Genomic DNA, 13,006 nt, shown 5'->3' with positions numbered 1-13,006 from the left:
TAATTGGAAGGGAGCCAGGGAAATGCCTTAAGCCAGTAGGAGTATTTGTTTTCTTTGAGCTGTCACCAAATTTTTAGTTTTGTGAACTTTTGTGAGCTTTGTCAACCACATATTTGTAAGACAAGTTGGCAACAATATGTGAGGTGATAGCGGCAGCTAGGTGGCGTAGTGGATAAAGCACCAGCCCTGGAGTCAGGAGGACCTGAGTTCAAATCTGACCTCAGACAATTGACATTAGCTGTGTGGCCCTAGGCAAGTCACTTAACCCCAATTGCCTCACCCAAAAAAAAATATATGTAGGGTAACATCAGCTAGTGAAGTTCCCAGATTTTCTGGGTGGGAGCAATGAAGAAAAGAGTTGAGAAAAATTCCCATAGCCTCCACTATTTGGTGTTCATTCAAAAAAGTCATTGAATTCTTAAACCTGCCAACAACTGTTTATTGAATGTTCACTGTGCAAAAGGCACAGTTCAGGGCACTGAAGAACATAAATAAAACAGAACTCCTACCCTACAGAAGCTTAAAAACAATACAGGACGTCAATAGTGTGGGGAAATAAACAATCTCCTCTTCCATTTCAGCCAAGTTTGTTAGGCATACATTTTTTATTAATGTTAAAAACATTCTTCTTGGAAAGATCATGATCATTTTCTCCCAAATTTAAAGTGGAAAAGCCCTCTCTGTTTAGTAGTTTCCAACATAATTTATAGTAATCATGAAACAAAAGATGAGGAAATACAAAGAAAAAAAAAAGATGTTGCCCTCAAATTGCCTACATTCTTTTCATGATTCCAGAAGATTTAGAGATATATCCACATATTTGACTCCAGTCAAACTATTATGGCATATACCAACAAGTAAAATAATGAATATGTATGGGCTTAGTTGATTGTGTTTGCTTGTTGGGACTTAGGATTGAGTTTACTGAATTGGGTCCATAGATCTCCTTCATGGTTCCCACTTTTCTCTCCAGCCCCTAAGAGGGTCTCTCTATGGGTCTATTCTTGGACCTAATTTCTTCTCCCTTGACAATCTGATCTACTACCATGATGTCAATTATCATTGTTCTGTATATGATCTCTCTTCCTTAGGTCTTATTTTCAGTTCCTCTTGGACAGTTCCTCCAACCTACACCCTAAACTAAATACATCAAAGTCGGAATTAATCATTGCCTTTCCCCCTAAAAAAAAGGGCCCTTTCTCCTAACTCACCTATTTTTGTTGAGAGCGCCACCATCACACACCTTCTGCTAACTTCATTAGGGCCAAACTGACTTACTTTCTGTTTCTTGTGTGCGGTATTCCATTTCCCATTTCTATACCTTTATATAGGATGTCTCCATGCCTGGAATGCATTCCTTTCTTATCTCAGCCTCTTGGAATCCCTGGTACTAAGCGTCAAAACTTTGGAATCATTACTCTTCTATATTCCTCACACACCCCAATATACATCCAGTGAGTCACCAAGTTTTGTCAAATTTATCTCTGTAATGTGTCCTGTATCTATTCCCTCTATTACATTTCCACTGTCACCCTACCTAATGTAGACCTTTATCACTTCTCCCTGGGATAGTATCCTAACTGGTCTCCTTGTTTTTGTCTCACCCTTCAACCCATCCTTCACATTGCTGGCAATATAATTTTCCCAGTGAATAGACCTGATCCCATTACTTCTTTTCTAAAAAACCAGGAGTTTGCCCTTATTACTTATTTAACAAAATACAAATTTTACAGCCTTGAGTCAATACCTTCAATAATTTCAACACTTATTATTACCATCACCTTCTTTCACAAGCACTATGTTCCAGCCACAGCTTTAACCAGGAATTCTTGCACGAGGGGCAAATTCAAGTGATGTGGGATATAACATACAACTCAGAGGACAATCTGCCCTAGGTGCATCCATGCTAAAAGAGACTTTCTGTATCCCCCAAAATCTGGACTATACCTCCAAGGCATGACAAACAGATCCTGAACTCCTCAGTTCTCAGAAGAAGGTAGAGGAGTGGAAAGGTGAGGAAAGGTGGACCCTAGAAGAGAGACATGACATTGGACCCCTGAATGATAAAAGCCCAGAAAAGTGGGAGAGAATAAGAAGAGCTATCACACGTGGCACAGGCTGATGGAAGATTACAAGGCTTAGGCCAGAAGATGGATCAGAAGAAGATTGTCTCAGGGAAGAAACATTTCCTCCATCTACCACAGTTTTTTGTGCCATCAAGCAAAGCCCAAATCACTCCACCTTACAATGGACTCCAGCCAAATTAAATGACTCATCATTCCTTCTACTTCCCAATTCCATGTTTACATTCATCCTGCCAGGCTGGAATGGATTTCCCCACCTCTGCCTGTTGAAATCCTTCTCTTCCTCCAAGGGGTCTAGACAGATGGCATCTCTATGATGAAGCCTACAAATACAATTGATCATCTTTTCCTTACAGATTAACACCATTCTAGATACACAGGACAGATCCAACAATCATCTTCTAACATGCATTATGTTTATTTTTGAATAAATCTTATATTCTTCATATTAGACAGTAAGTGGCTTGAAGAAAGGGACTGCATCAATAATTTTGTTGAATTGTTTATTTCTTTGGTTTGACCAGTCTGTACTCTATTTACATACAAACAATATTTTGGAACAGTTTAATACAAACTTTGAAACATCATCAGATCTCTAACTTCATCAAAGTGGGGATTCCCTCTACCAGTGCAGATCACCACCTCATCACACATTCTCACACTTGAAATTCTTGTACATATCCTTCTACCATAAATCCTCCAACAAGGACCTACACAGTGTCCTACAGGCCTTTCTATGGTTCTTTCATTTTTTTTTGTAGGAACCAGTGCAACAATGGAGCTGAACATCAGTTGTCTATCATTCTTGCTGCATGATGGCTCCATCCCCTTTTCCATTTATAAATTTTCTCAATATCTTTTATGCAACCTCTCACTTGCAATATTTTAATTAATCCTGGCTACAAATATAAATGTCTCATTTCTATCACCACATATATGAGTTCTTTTCTTTGAAATATATGTAAAAATGGGTCTCAATATGATTACCAATATATAAACAATTTTACAAGTCCAAAGGAACAGCATGTTTATTATCATAATAAAAATACTCACACTTTGCCTATTGTCACAATTTTGTTTCTACTTCAGATGGCTATCCTCACAGCCATCTTCTAGTGAATAACATATTACAAATGACATGGCAGAAAAAAAGGTGCTTCAAGCAAAATGATTATTCTACAATTTTAGCAGGAAAGCACATTATCATCTGTCTTTTACTGTACTCTTGTCTGAGTGTTTTTTTTAGCTATTTGAGTGGCTTTCCTCACTGAGTAAGTTGTATTCAATCACTGGATTCAGTACATGCCATCAAGCACTCACGAGCTTATGACCCATGCTGTGAAATTGATCAGGAGCCAGAGCCAGTGGACCTGAAGTCTATACACTGGTGGGCACCTCTCTCTTTCCTTTGTGGGAAAATGCTAGAAATATTTCCTTGCAATTTTTGTAGATTTCTGTTCCACATGTCTTCTGAGCATTAGGAAATGGGCAGAAGAAAAATAAATTACTAGGGAAAATAGGAGTATAATAATGGTTTCCATGCTTCCTAATTTTATTATCAAACCAGTCATTTTATACTGAAACACAAACTCATATGGAAAAAGTGGCTACTAAGGTGACAGAATGGAAATTACCTAATGATTTGTTGTTTGAACTATAAAACACATAACCGGGCACACTGAAGGCCATAGTCTATATTAAAATAACATGGAGAACAGACGTCGTAACTTAATATGATTTTTTTAATGGATTGGATTACCCAAATAATCTGGTTTGGCCCAGATTTTCCACTTTGTTTTGTATGCATAGGCCGTCTGAAGAATGATGATTTCTAAAAATATGTATGCATATATATTTGTATGTACACATACGTGTGTATACATATATATTATTTGTATTTATGCATTCATTCTTTTGTTGATTCTTAACTATGTTCATTCCAGAGATTATTGAGTCAATGGTGTCAAATCATTCAAAGTGATAATTATCTTTTGAACACGTGGTCAAACTTTGGCATATGCACAATTTTGCCCAAAAGTATAGACACACATATGGTCATTAGATTGTAAGATCACCCAAGTAGATTATTTAGTCCAATGGCTGGCCTGTACAGAGAAGGAAACTGAGGCTAGTTAGTTATTGGCCAGTAGGACTCTATCCTTCTTCTCTTCTCTTCTCTTCTCCCTCTACACTCTCTTACTCAGCAATCTCATCCACTTCCAAGGAACAATTATCAGTTCTATGTAGATGATTCTGAGATAGACAGACAGACAGATAGATAGATAGATAGATAGATAGATAGATAGATAGATAGATAGATAAAAGTTCTATGCAGATGACTCTGATAGTTAGCTAGATATATCAGAATTATCTGTAAATATATATGTTATATATGTTTATATAAATATATGTGTGTATTCTGTGTGTGCATATATGTGTGTGTATCCAGCCCTAAAACCTCTGCTAAAATAAAATCACACATCTCCAATAGGCTCTTGGACATCTCAAGTTGGATCCCCATAAGCATCTCCAACTCAATGTGTCCAAAATGGAGCTCATTATCTTTATCCCCAAAGCATCCCCCTTTCCAAACTTTTCTATTACTTTTGAGGATACCACCATTCTCCATCATTCTAGACTTACAAACTTGATATTATCCATGACTCTCTAGTTTCACTCACACCAAATATGCAATCTCTTACCAAATCTTGGTATGAAAGTTTATATTTTTACATTTCTGATATATCCCCTTCTCTCCACTCACACTACCACAACTCTAGTTCTGGTCCTTATCACCTCTTGCCTGAACTATTGCAAATGTCTTCTAGTTGATCTCCCTGTCTCATCTCTCTCCACTCCAAACCATCCTCCCCTCAGCTGCCAAGATAATTTTTCTAAAGCATAGGCCTGCCCATATCATCACCCTATTCAGTGAGCTCCAGTCACTATCAACTTCCAAAATTAAATATAATGTGCCTCAGCTTCTTCATCTATAAAATGAGACTGGACTAGGTCTCTCCAGATTTGAAATTGATGACCTTGATTTGGGTGATTTGTATACACGTGTACAGAAGGGACAAACCTCAATCAGGGGAAACTCCAGGTCTGGCACATGTATGAGCTGTGAGGAAGCCCAGACCAGAATAATAACTCTTAGGCCTCCTCTATTAGTATCTAGTGTCCAGAGAGAACTGAGTATCCTTAACATCTGAGAAAGGATAGCAGGAGAGCCAGAACAGATCAGCGATGAACACCAGCATGGAGTGAGTACAACTGGAGGAGACACAGAGAAGGCTTCCTAAGAGACCATAGCAGCCTGTTAGTCTCTGAATATCTGGTGGGAGCAACCCATCACAGAGGACCAGGACAGCTGGAACTGGACTTCCTGAGAATAACAGCACACACAGGAACTGTCTGATGTAATCAATGTAGGCTTTGGATAGTAGATTACCAACAGGGAGATGGTCTGGTTTAAGCTAAGTTTTGAGGGAAGCCAGGGATTCCATGTTCAAGAAACCAAGGCCCAGGGAAGTATAGTTACTTGTCCAAGGTTACATGAGTAGTTAGTGTCAGAGGCAGGATGAGGAGAAAATAAACGTTTGCTAATTGAAAACAATTTTTTTTAATTATAGGTGAAAAAAGACATGCCTTTAAAATATATGCTTAGAAATATGAGTTATAAGGAAAAATTTGGAAGCTAAAATGATCTAATTTATTAGCAATAGGTAGCATATGAGATCACCCACAGTGATTACAGAATTAGAATATGATATCTACTACTAGAATAAATCTGAATGTATATGAAAGTAAATGTTCAAAGTAACATGTTAAGGCTCATTCCTTTTCAGAAAGGAACAAACTCCACAAAAATCACAAGACTCATTATACTTGATTCCTTCTGATTCTTTTGGCATGCTGCATTTCATCCAGGACATTTCTCACAGACTCCACACAAACTTCTCCCTTGTGATGTTTCTTAGAAGCCAAATTCCACACACATTCAAAGTTCTCATCAGTAAGGTTGACACCAATATTCCGTAGTATCTGGGCAATCTATAAAGATAGCATTTTAAAATAAGTGCAAGTGTTATCTCAAAAATCAATATAAATAAAGTGTTCGGCCATGTCTATGCATGATAGAGAGGAAGGCAGTAGGGACCAAGGCTCAAAGACACAGTAGCTTTTGTTTAAGATAGTTCGGATTAACAGACACTCAGGGATAATGAGAAGAGAGGAAATAAAAGGTAGAAAAGAAAAAAGGAAAAGGAAAATGTAGGGTTACAAAGAAGGATGAGAAGCTAGAGAAAGAAAATAAAAAGTCAAAGGAGGCTTACAACTGTGAAAACATTAGGGGAAAGGGGAAACAAAGGAAGAGCAGAGACTGGGAACAGAGAAGAAGGCAAGAGAAGGGAGGGCCAAAAGTTAGCAAAGGAAGGCAATCATGGGCGGTATCAAATCAATTTGAAACAAAACTGGAATAATAAAAGAATAGTTCTGGAAATCCTCTTTTAAAAAAAAAAGTACCATCATAAATCAGAGAAGCAGACACGTCTGCCTTTGCAGAAGAATGACAATACCCCACCTCATTTTCTATTTCATTCACACTCAACAAGAGATAAGTAAGGTGATTGTTGTTGTTGTTCGGTTGTCCTACTCTTCATGACCCCATGGACCAAGGCACTCTAGACCCTTCTATCCAGTGAATAGTCTGAATTAATTTAGGTGTTAACTAATTTGATCTCCTTGCTATCCAAGGGACTCTCCAAGTCTTCTCCAGCACCACAATTCAAAAGTATTGATTCTACAATGCTCGGTTTTCCTTATAGCCCAGTTCTCATAGCCATGCACTGCTACATCACACTGGTCAAAATAATGGAGTCTTTCAGAATTTGTATTCCACATGCCAAGCTTCTCTGGGGGCCTTTCCCCTCATCAATGGCAACCCAATGTAGACTTTATCTTTCAGGTGCCAGGTTATTATCTATAGTTTGTTGCTTGACACATTCTATGGGACTAAAATGGATGTATACTTAAGTCTTAGCTTTCCTTCTCTTTAAGAGACTGGTGTGGCACAATGGGAAAAGAGCTGGATCTGGAATCAGGGAACATTAAATAATAACTAAAATAATGTCAAATGTGCAAAGAAAAGTTCTAGAAGTCCGAAGTTCACAGGAATTGGGTGGGGGGGAGCAGATAGAAACTGAATTATGTTTAAAATAGTTGGTGAAAAGGCCCAACATTTTCTCAGAATAGGAAGGGACAAGAGATGTCTACTGAAATATCCATGCTAAAGAAAGGGATACAGGCTCTTTCAATCCCAAGGGCATCCCAGAAATAAACCTCCAGGAACCTTAGTGGGAGCTACCACTGGCCTAGAGGAAAAAGACCACAGACCATCCCTTCTGAATTCTTTCCAGTTTACTCTAAAAGTAATAACTCAGATATACCTTGAGAGACATCTGAATAGACCCAATATGATTCCAAGGAGGAGTCTCTTTATATATATATATATATATATATATATATACACACACACACATATATATGTATATATATGTGTATATATATGTATATATGTGTATATATGTGTATGTATATATATGTATATATGTGTGTATATATGTATATATGTATATATGTATATATGTATATATGTATATATGTATATGTGTATATATATGTATATATATGTGTGTCTATATATATGTGTGTGTGTGTGTATATATATATATACATATATATATATATACACCATCTGTTTACAATGCCTAAAATTCCTATAATTTTCTACAATTAGGATCATTGATAGAGATTTGGAAGAGAACTTAGGGCTGTCTAGTGCCCTCTTTTTACAAAGGACCAAAGCCCTGTTAAGGTTAAGGGAATTACCCAAGGTGGCAGAACCAGGATTTGAACTTGAGCTCTCTGATTCCACAAGGCAGGAGCAGTACCATTGGAAAGTGAAATTGATTGTTTTTAAGCATACATAAAATACTTTTTAAGAAGTAGAGGAAAAAGTTAAGCTCCATAGTGAATATATGGGGAGAAAGAAACATTTCCTATCATAAGGTCAATTTGACAAACTTGGGAATTTCTGTCAGACAAGGAGGACCACACACCACAATGGCTGTGACTTTATGCTTACCCAACACCCTTGCTGAAACCACAGGTAAAGTACCTGTGAAATGAAATCACATATTGATGTACCAGAAAGATCAGACCTGGAACCAGAGCTCCAAGAGCTTTTTTCTTCTTTTCCTATTTGTTTGGGGTTTTTTAACTTTTACTTTTAGTTGTCCTGTTTTTGATGCATTTTAGATACTTAAAGATTTAAGTGTACACAAATGATTTGTTAATACATACAGATCTATTCCACTTTTCTTTTTCCATAGCTATGCAAAACCTTCACAACCAAATTTAGGGTTACTCAAAAGGTTCTGTGCTTCCAAAAAGCTTCAACTTTTTTTGTTTTGTTTTTTGAAGTCTAAAAAGGAAGATACAGATAGAATTAATATTTACTTGATACTTTGAAAAAAACATACTGTACCTCATCTTTTGTTCTAGCCTTAAAGAAGTCTTTTTCAAACACTCCCTTTTCACTGAAGATGGATGGGTATAGCAATGTATAGGCAGTACCCGAATCACCATAATTGGTTCTGTCGCTAACTCGTCGGTAACGAGGGGAAGCTATGTCAGAACGAATCGTCGGGACACCACACATGGGAATACCTACAAAATGAAAATTCATGAGAAAAGGGAACAAAATCTGCAAATTAGTAGGGGGGAAAAAAGCTCACATCAAGAGAGGAGGCATATAATAGAGAATATTTGACTGAGACTCATTCATATTATAATGGAAAAAGTCATATGGAAGTCTACTACAGACCTCTTGATCAAAAAGAAAAAAGGAATGAGTTTAAGAAACAGATAACAAACTTGGCAAAGAAGTACAACACTGAAATGACAAGGGATTTCAGCTATCTTGACATTTGCTAGAGTGCTCTCGACTCAAAGCAGAATGGCTAATAATTTCTTGATTTGTCTTAATTTTCAATAAAAGGGGAACAGCTTTTCTGTACCTGATGACTAATAAGGAAGGACTAATTAATGAAGAAAAAATTCCAGGAATCACGGAATCAGGAAATGCCAGAGAAAGAAAGGGCCTCAGAGTCCTACCATCCAATCCAATCTGACCTGACCAAGAATCCCCTCTACAATATCAGTGACAACTGGTCAACCAGTGGAAGTGAAAATAAGTAGAAACCTTGGAAGAAAGTGACCCTAAGAGTTTAGGATGAATAAGAAAGGAGTCTCTTTGCATAATCAGATGTACTCTATATTTTTGAAGGGTAGATTTGGGGAAGTGCAGAGAGAGGATTGGTAGGTACCGTGGTCTTAAATTCCATAGGAGATCCTAGTTCTGGAAGTATGGCGTATCCTCAAGAAAATAATTCTGACTTAACAGCTACAAAAGATTCAGAAGAAGGAAGTGTATAAAAATACTGAGGTAAATAGGAAAATATTTCATTGGCTGTGCTGAAATATGCATGACCCTGGCAGGTAACCTCCCAGCGCCCCAGACAACTATCTAATAAATAATCTAATAAACAACTATCTATAAATTGAAGAGCAGGTAGAAATCTGTGTTAGTAAAGTTAGGGAGTTCCCTTTACCAATGAAATCTAAGTCCTATCCAAAAAAGAAAGAAAGAAAGAAAAAAGAAAAAAAGTTATTCCACTGGCCAACAGAGATTTTTTTTAAGGCATATTTAGAAAATTGAAGCAAAGACAGTAAAATTAAAGATGAATACAATACAGTAACAATCCCTGAAAAGCAGTGTCAGGAGCAGTGAAGGTCAACATGAGCTGAGGTTGGCAATAAATCTAAGGACAAGGAAGAGAACAGAAGGGCTAGGCCTACTACTGGGTGGAGGTGGGGGTGGCGCAAAAGTAAAGGATGGTGAAAGACAAGACAGACAGTTAACATGGTGCAGCAGAAGGTTAGCCAGAAACTACAGTCAAAAGATCTGGGTTTGAATCCTGGCACTGCTGCTTTCTTACTTGTGTGACCTTGGGCATCAGTTCTTCATCAATAAAATAAGAGGGGCAGACTAGATCACCTTTAAGGTGCCTTGCAGTTCTTAATCTATCAACAACTCAACTCTTATTTCACTTGTATTTTCTCTGCCAAGGAAAAACATCTTTGAACCAAAAGGATAGGACAAAAATGGTTAACAGAGTGGATGCTAAAGGTAAGTGAAGGGGTGATGAAAACACCTCACCATTCTCAAAATGTTCGAGGCAACAGACCAGAATGACAAGCTCCACCCAGGGTCCTGAAAGAACTTTCTAAAGTGACTGCTGGGACATGGTCAATGACCTTTGGCATCCCAGCTGCCTAAGGGCTTGAATGGGCCAATAGCCCAGTTTTCAAGAGTGGGAAGAAGTTGGATTCTCCCAACTACGGGGTGCTGAGCTTCACTTTGACTGCAAAATTCTAGAGCACTTTTTAAAGGAATGGTTTATGAATACTTAGAAAGGAAATTGTAACCACTAAGAGACAGTACAAGTTCAAGAATGTCAAGCCAGACTGATGCCATTTCCTTTATTCATAGGATTCAAGCCTGGATTTTATGGAGGAATTGGACAAAGTCTCTCATGTTATCTGTGCACTAGATTGAGATATGGAGTCTGGGTATTAGATAGTCAGGAGGATATGAAACTTGTAGGGGAAAAGAAGAAGGGAAGGAAAGAGGGAGGGAGGGAGGGAGGGAGGGAGAGAGGAAAGAAAGAAGAAGGAAGGAAGGAAGGAAGGAAGGAAGGAAGGAAGGAAGGAAGGAAGGAAGGAAGGGAGGGAGGGAGGGAGGGAGGGAGGAAGGATGGAAGGAAGGAAGGGAGGGAGGAAGGAAGGAAGGAAGGAAGGCACAGGAGGGAGGAAAAGAAGGAAGGAAAAGAGGAGAGAGTCACCAATCTACAGAAGTTTGATGATAGCAATGGTGGTCATTGCCTTGGTCTAAAGTCAACTACTCTTAACCTGTAGTGATATAACTAGGGCAGGGCAAATAGGACTTTGTTCCAGGCTATTAAAACTTAGAGGGGCATATACCCTCTCCTAGTGGACTTCCAGCAAGCTTTCCTCCTCTCCTCCAGCTTCTACCTGGTAAACATGATGGCCTCTTACATGGTTCTCACTGCATCCTGGCATAAAGAGAAATGACCAGTGCTGCACCTTCTCCAACTACCAAGCCTCCCTGGAGGTCACCTACTTCTCTCCTCCACCTCCTTCTAGGAGTTAGCAGATCAAGTTCATTTCAGGGGTATAAGCCGGGCTCTATGGGTGAGAGGTCCCCTGCCCTGGCATTAATGAACACAAGTAGCTTGCCTGAAAGCCACCATGCCACAATGAAAATGAAGGACAGTGAACTCTGGAGATGGAATTCTGAGGCCTTCCTGTGCACCAAATGGGCTTCACCAATGCCTAATCTCACCCTGCTCCCTGCCCCAGCAGCAAGCCCCCAAGGAGTGGCCTGGAGCAAGGAATCTCACTCCCTCAGGCTTTTCTTTGGGATCTGTCCCCCACCCCTGCCTTCTCCACCCCCTACCCTGTACTTTCCCCAAGCATGGAAATTTCTAGTTACCATTCTATGGATCTACAAATATTATGTATGTTAATATCGACTTAACATGGATAGATTTGAGCTAAAGCATAAAGCTCATTATTCTTTCCTCCTCAGTGGAGAGATGAGAACCTCTCTCCCTCTACAAGGTCTCCTTCAGCTCTCTGAAGATGCGCATGATGGACAAAGGAATTATGGGGCTGGAAACTGGCAATGACAGTGAAGGACAGAGACAGTCAGTGCCGGAGACCCTTGGGAGAGAATACGCTCTTAGGGGATGTGGCAATGGATCGAACAATTTGGAATTATGCAACAGTAACAACCGTTCATGCCCTTTGACCCAGAAACTCCACTAATAATAATAGGTAACCTTCACATAGCATTTAAAGTTTTACAGAGCATGTTAACTATATTGTATCACTTAATCTTCACAACAACCTTATGAGGTAGGTACTATCATCCCCATTTTGCAGATGAGGAAACTGAGGATAAAAGAAGTTATGTGACTTCCCCAGAATCACACAACCTACTATATATATAAGGCAATATTTGAACTCATCTTCCTGACTCTAGGTGCAATGCTCTATCCTTTGTAACACCTAGCTGTCATTGTAACACCTACCTGACACTACTAAACAATTACCTCAAAGAGGTCAAAGGCATGAAGGTCATGTTCTCTGTCTCTCTCTCTCTCTGTCTCTCTCTGTCTGTCTTTCTCTGTGTCTGTCTCTGTCCCTGTCGGTCGTCTGTCTCTGTCTCTGTTGTCTGTCTGTCTGTGTGTCTGTCTCTCTCATTCTCATATACACATTTGTATGGGTATACATATATACAGTCAGAGCAAAAATTTTTGTGATAGCAAAACACCCGAAACAAAATATCGTGTGAATGTCATGAAATTTTATTTGGGCCATAACAAATGTTGAAGAAGAACTCAGACAAAAACACAGGAATAATAATAGCTAAAATATATACAGCACTTTAAGGTTTGCCAAAAGGACATGTTAACTTATTTGATCCTCTCAACAACTCTGGGAAGTAGGTGCTCTTATTACCCCCATTTAATAGATGATTAAACTGAGTCACCAAGAGGTTAAACAGTTTGCCCAGGGTTACGCAGCTACTAAATGTCTGAGGCAGCATTGGTACCCAAGGTTTCTTGTGCTCTGTCCACTGTACCATATGTTTTGATTGAAGAGAACTTGCTACTTCCTGGGGCATCCAGTTCCACCTCTGGCTAGCTCTTACATCAAGCATAAGCTTGCCTCTCTGCAATTCCTCTTCCTCCCTTCCCCCTCCAATGCCATTA

The 13,006-nt window shown here is 38.9% G+C and overlaps 1 protein-coding gene across 1 annotated transcript in view; it reads right to left on the bottom strand.

Annotated features, from left to right (window-relative positions):
- Window positions 1–2,614: 2,614 nt before the first annotated feature.
- The window catches only part of EFHB (EF-hand domain family member B), a 46,711-nt gene continuing 36,319 nt past the window's right edge, over window positions 2,615–13,006 (bottom strand). The window contains exons 12-13 of the mRNA XM_020987196.2: window positions 8,632–8,813; window positions 2,615–6,137 (exon numbers count right to left, since the gene is read on the bottom strand). Coding sequence (XP_020842855.1) covers window positions 5,967–6,137; window positions 8,632–8,813 — 353 coding nt within the window. The 3' untranslated portion in view covers window positions 2,615–5,966. The remainder of the gene's footprint in view (window positions 6,138–8,631; window positions 8,814–13,006) is intronic.

The sequence above is a fragment of the Phascolarctos cinereus genome, unplaced genomic scaffold (genome assembly GCF_003287225.1).
Source record: "Phascolarctos cinereus isolate Bilbo 61053 unplaced genomic scaffold, phaCin_HiC Scaffold_1;HRSCAF=81, whole genome shotgun sequence".
Lineage (NCBI taxonomy): Eukaryota > Metazoa > Chordata > Mammalia > Diprotodontia > Phascolarctidae > Phascolarctos > Phascolarctos cinereus.
Note: the sequence above shows the minus strand (reverse complement) of the source record. Positions and strands in the feature narration are given on the sequence as shown.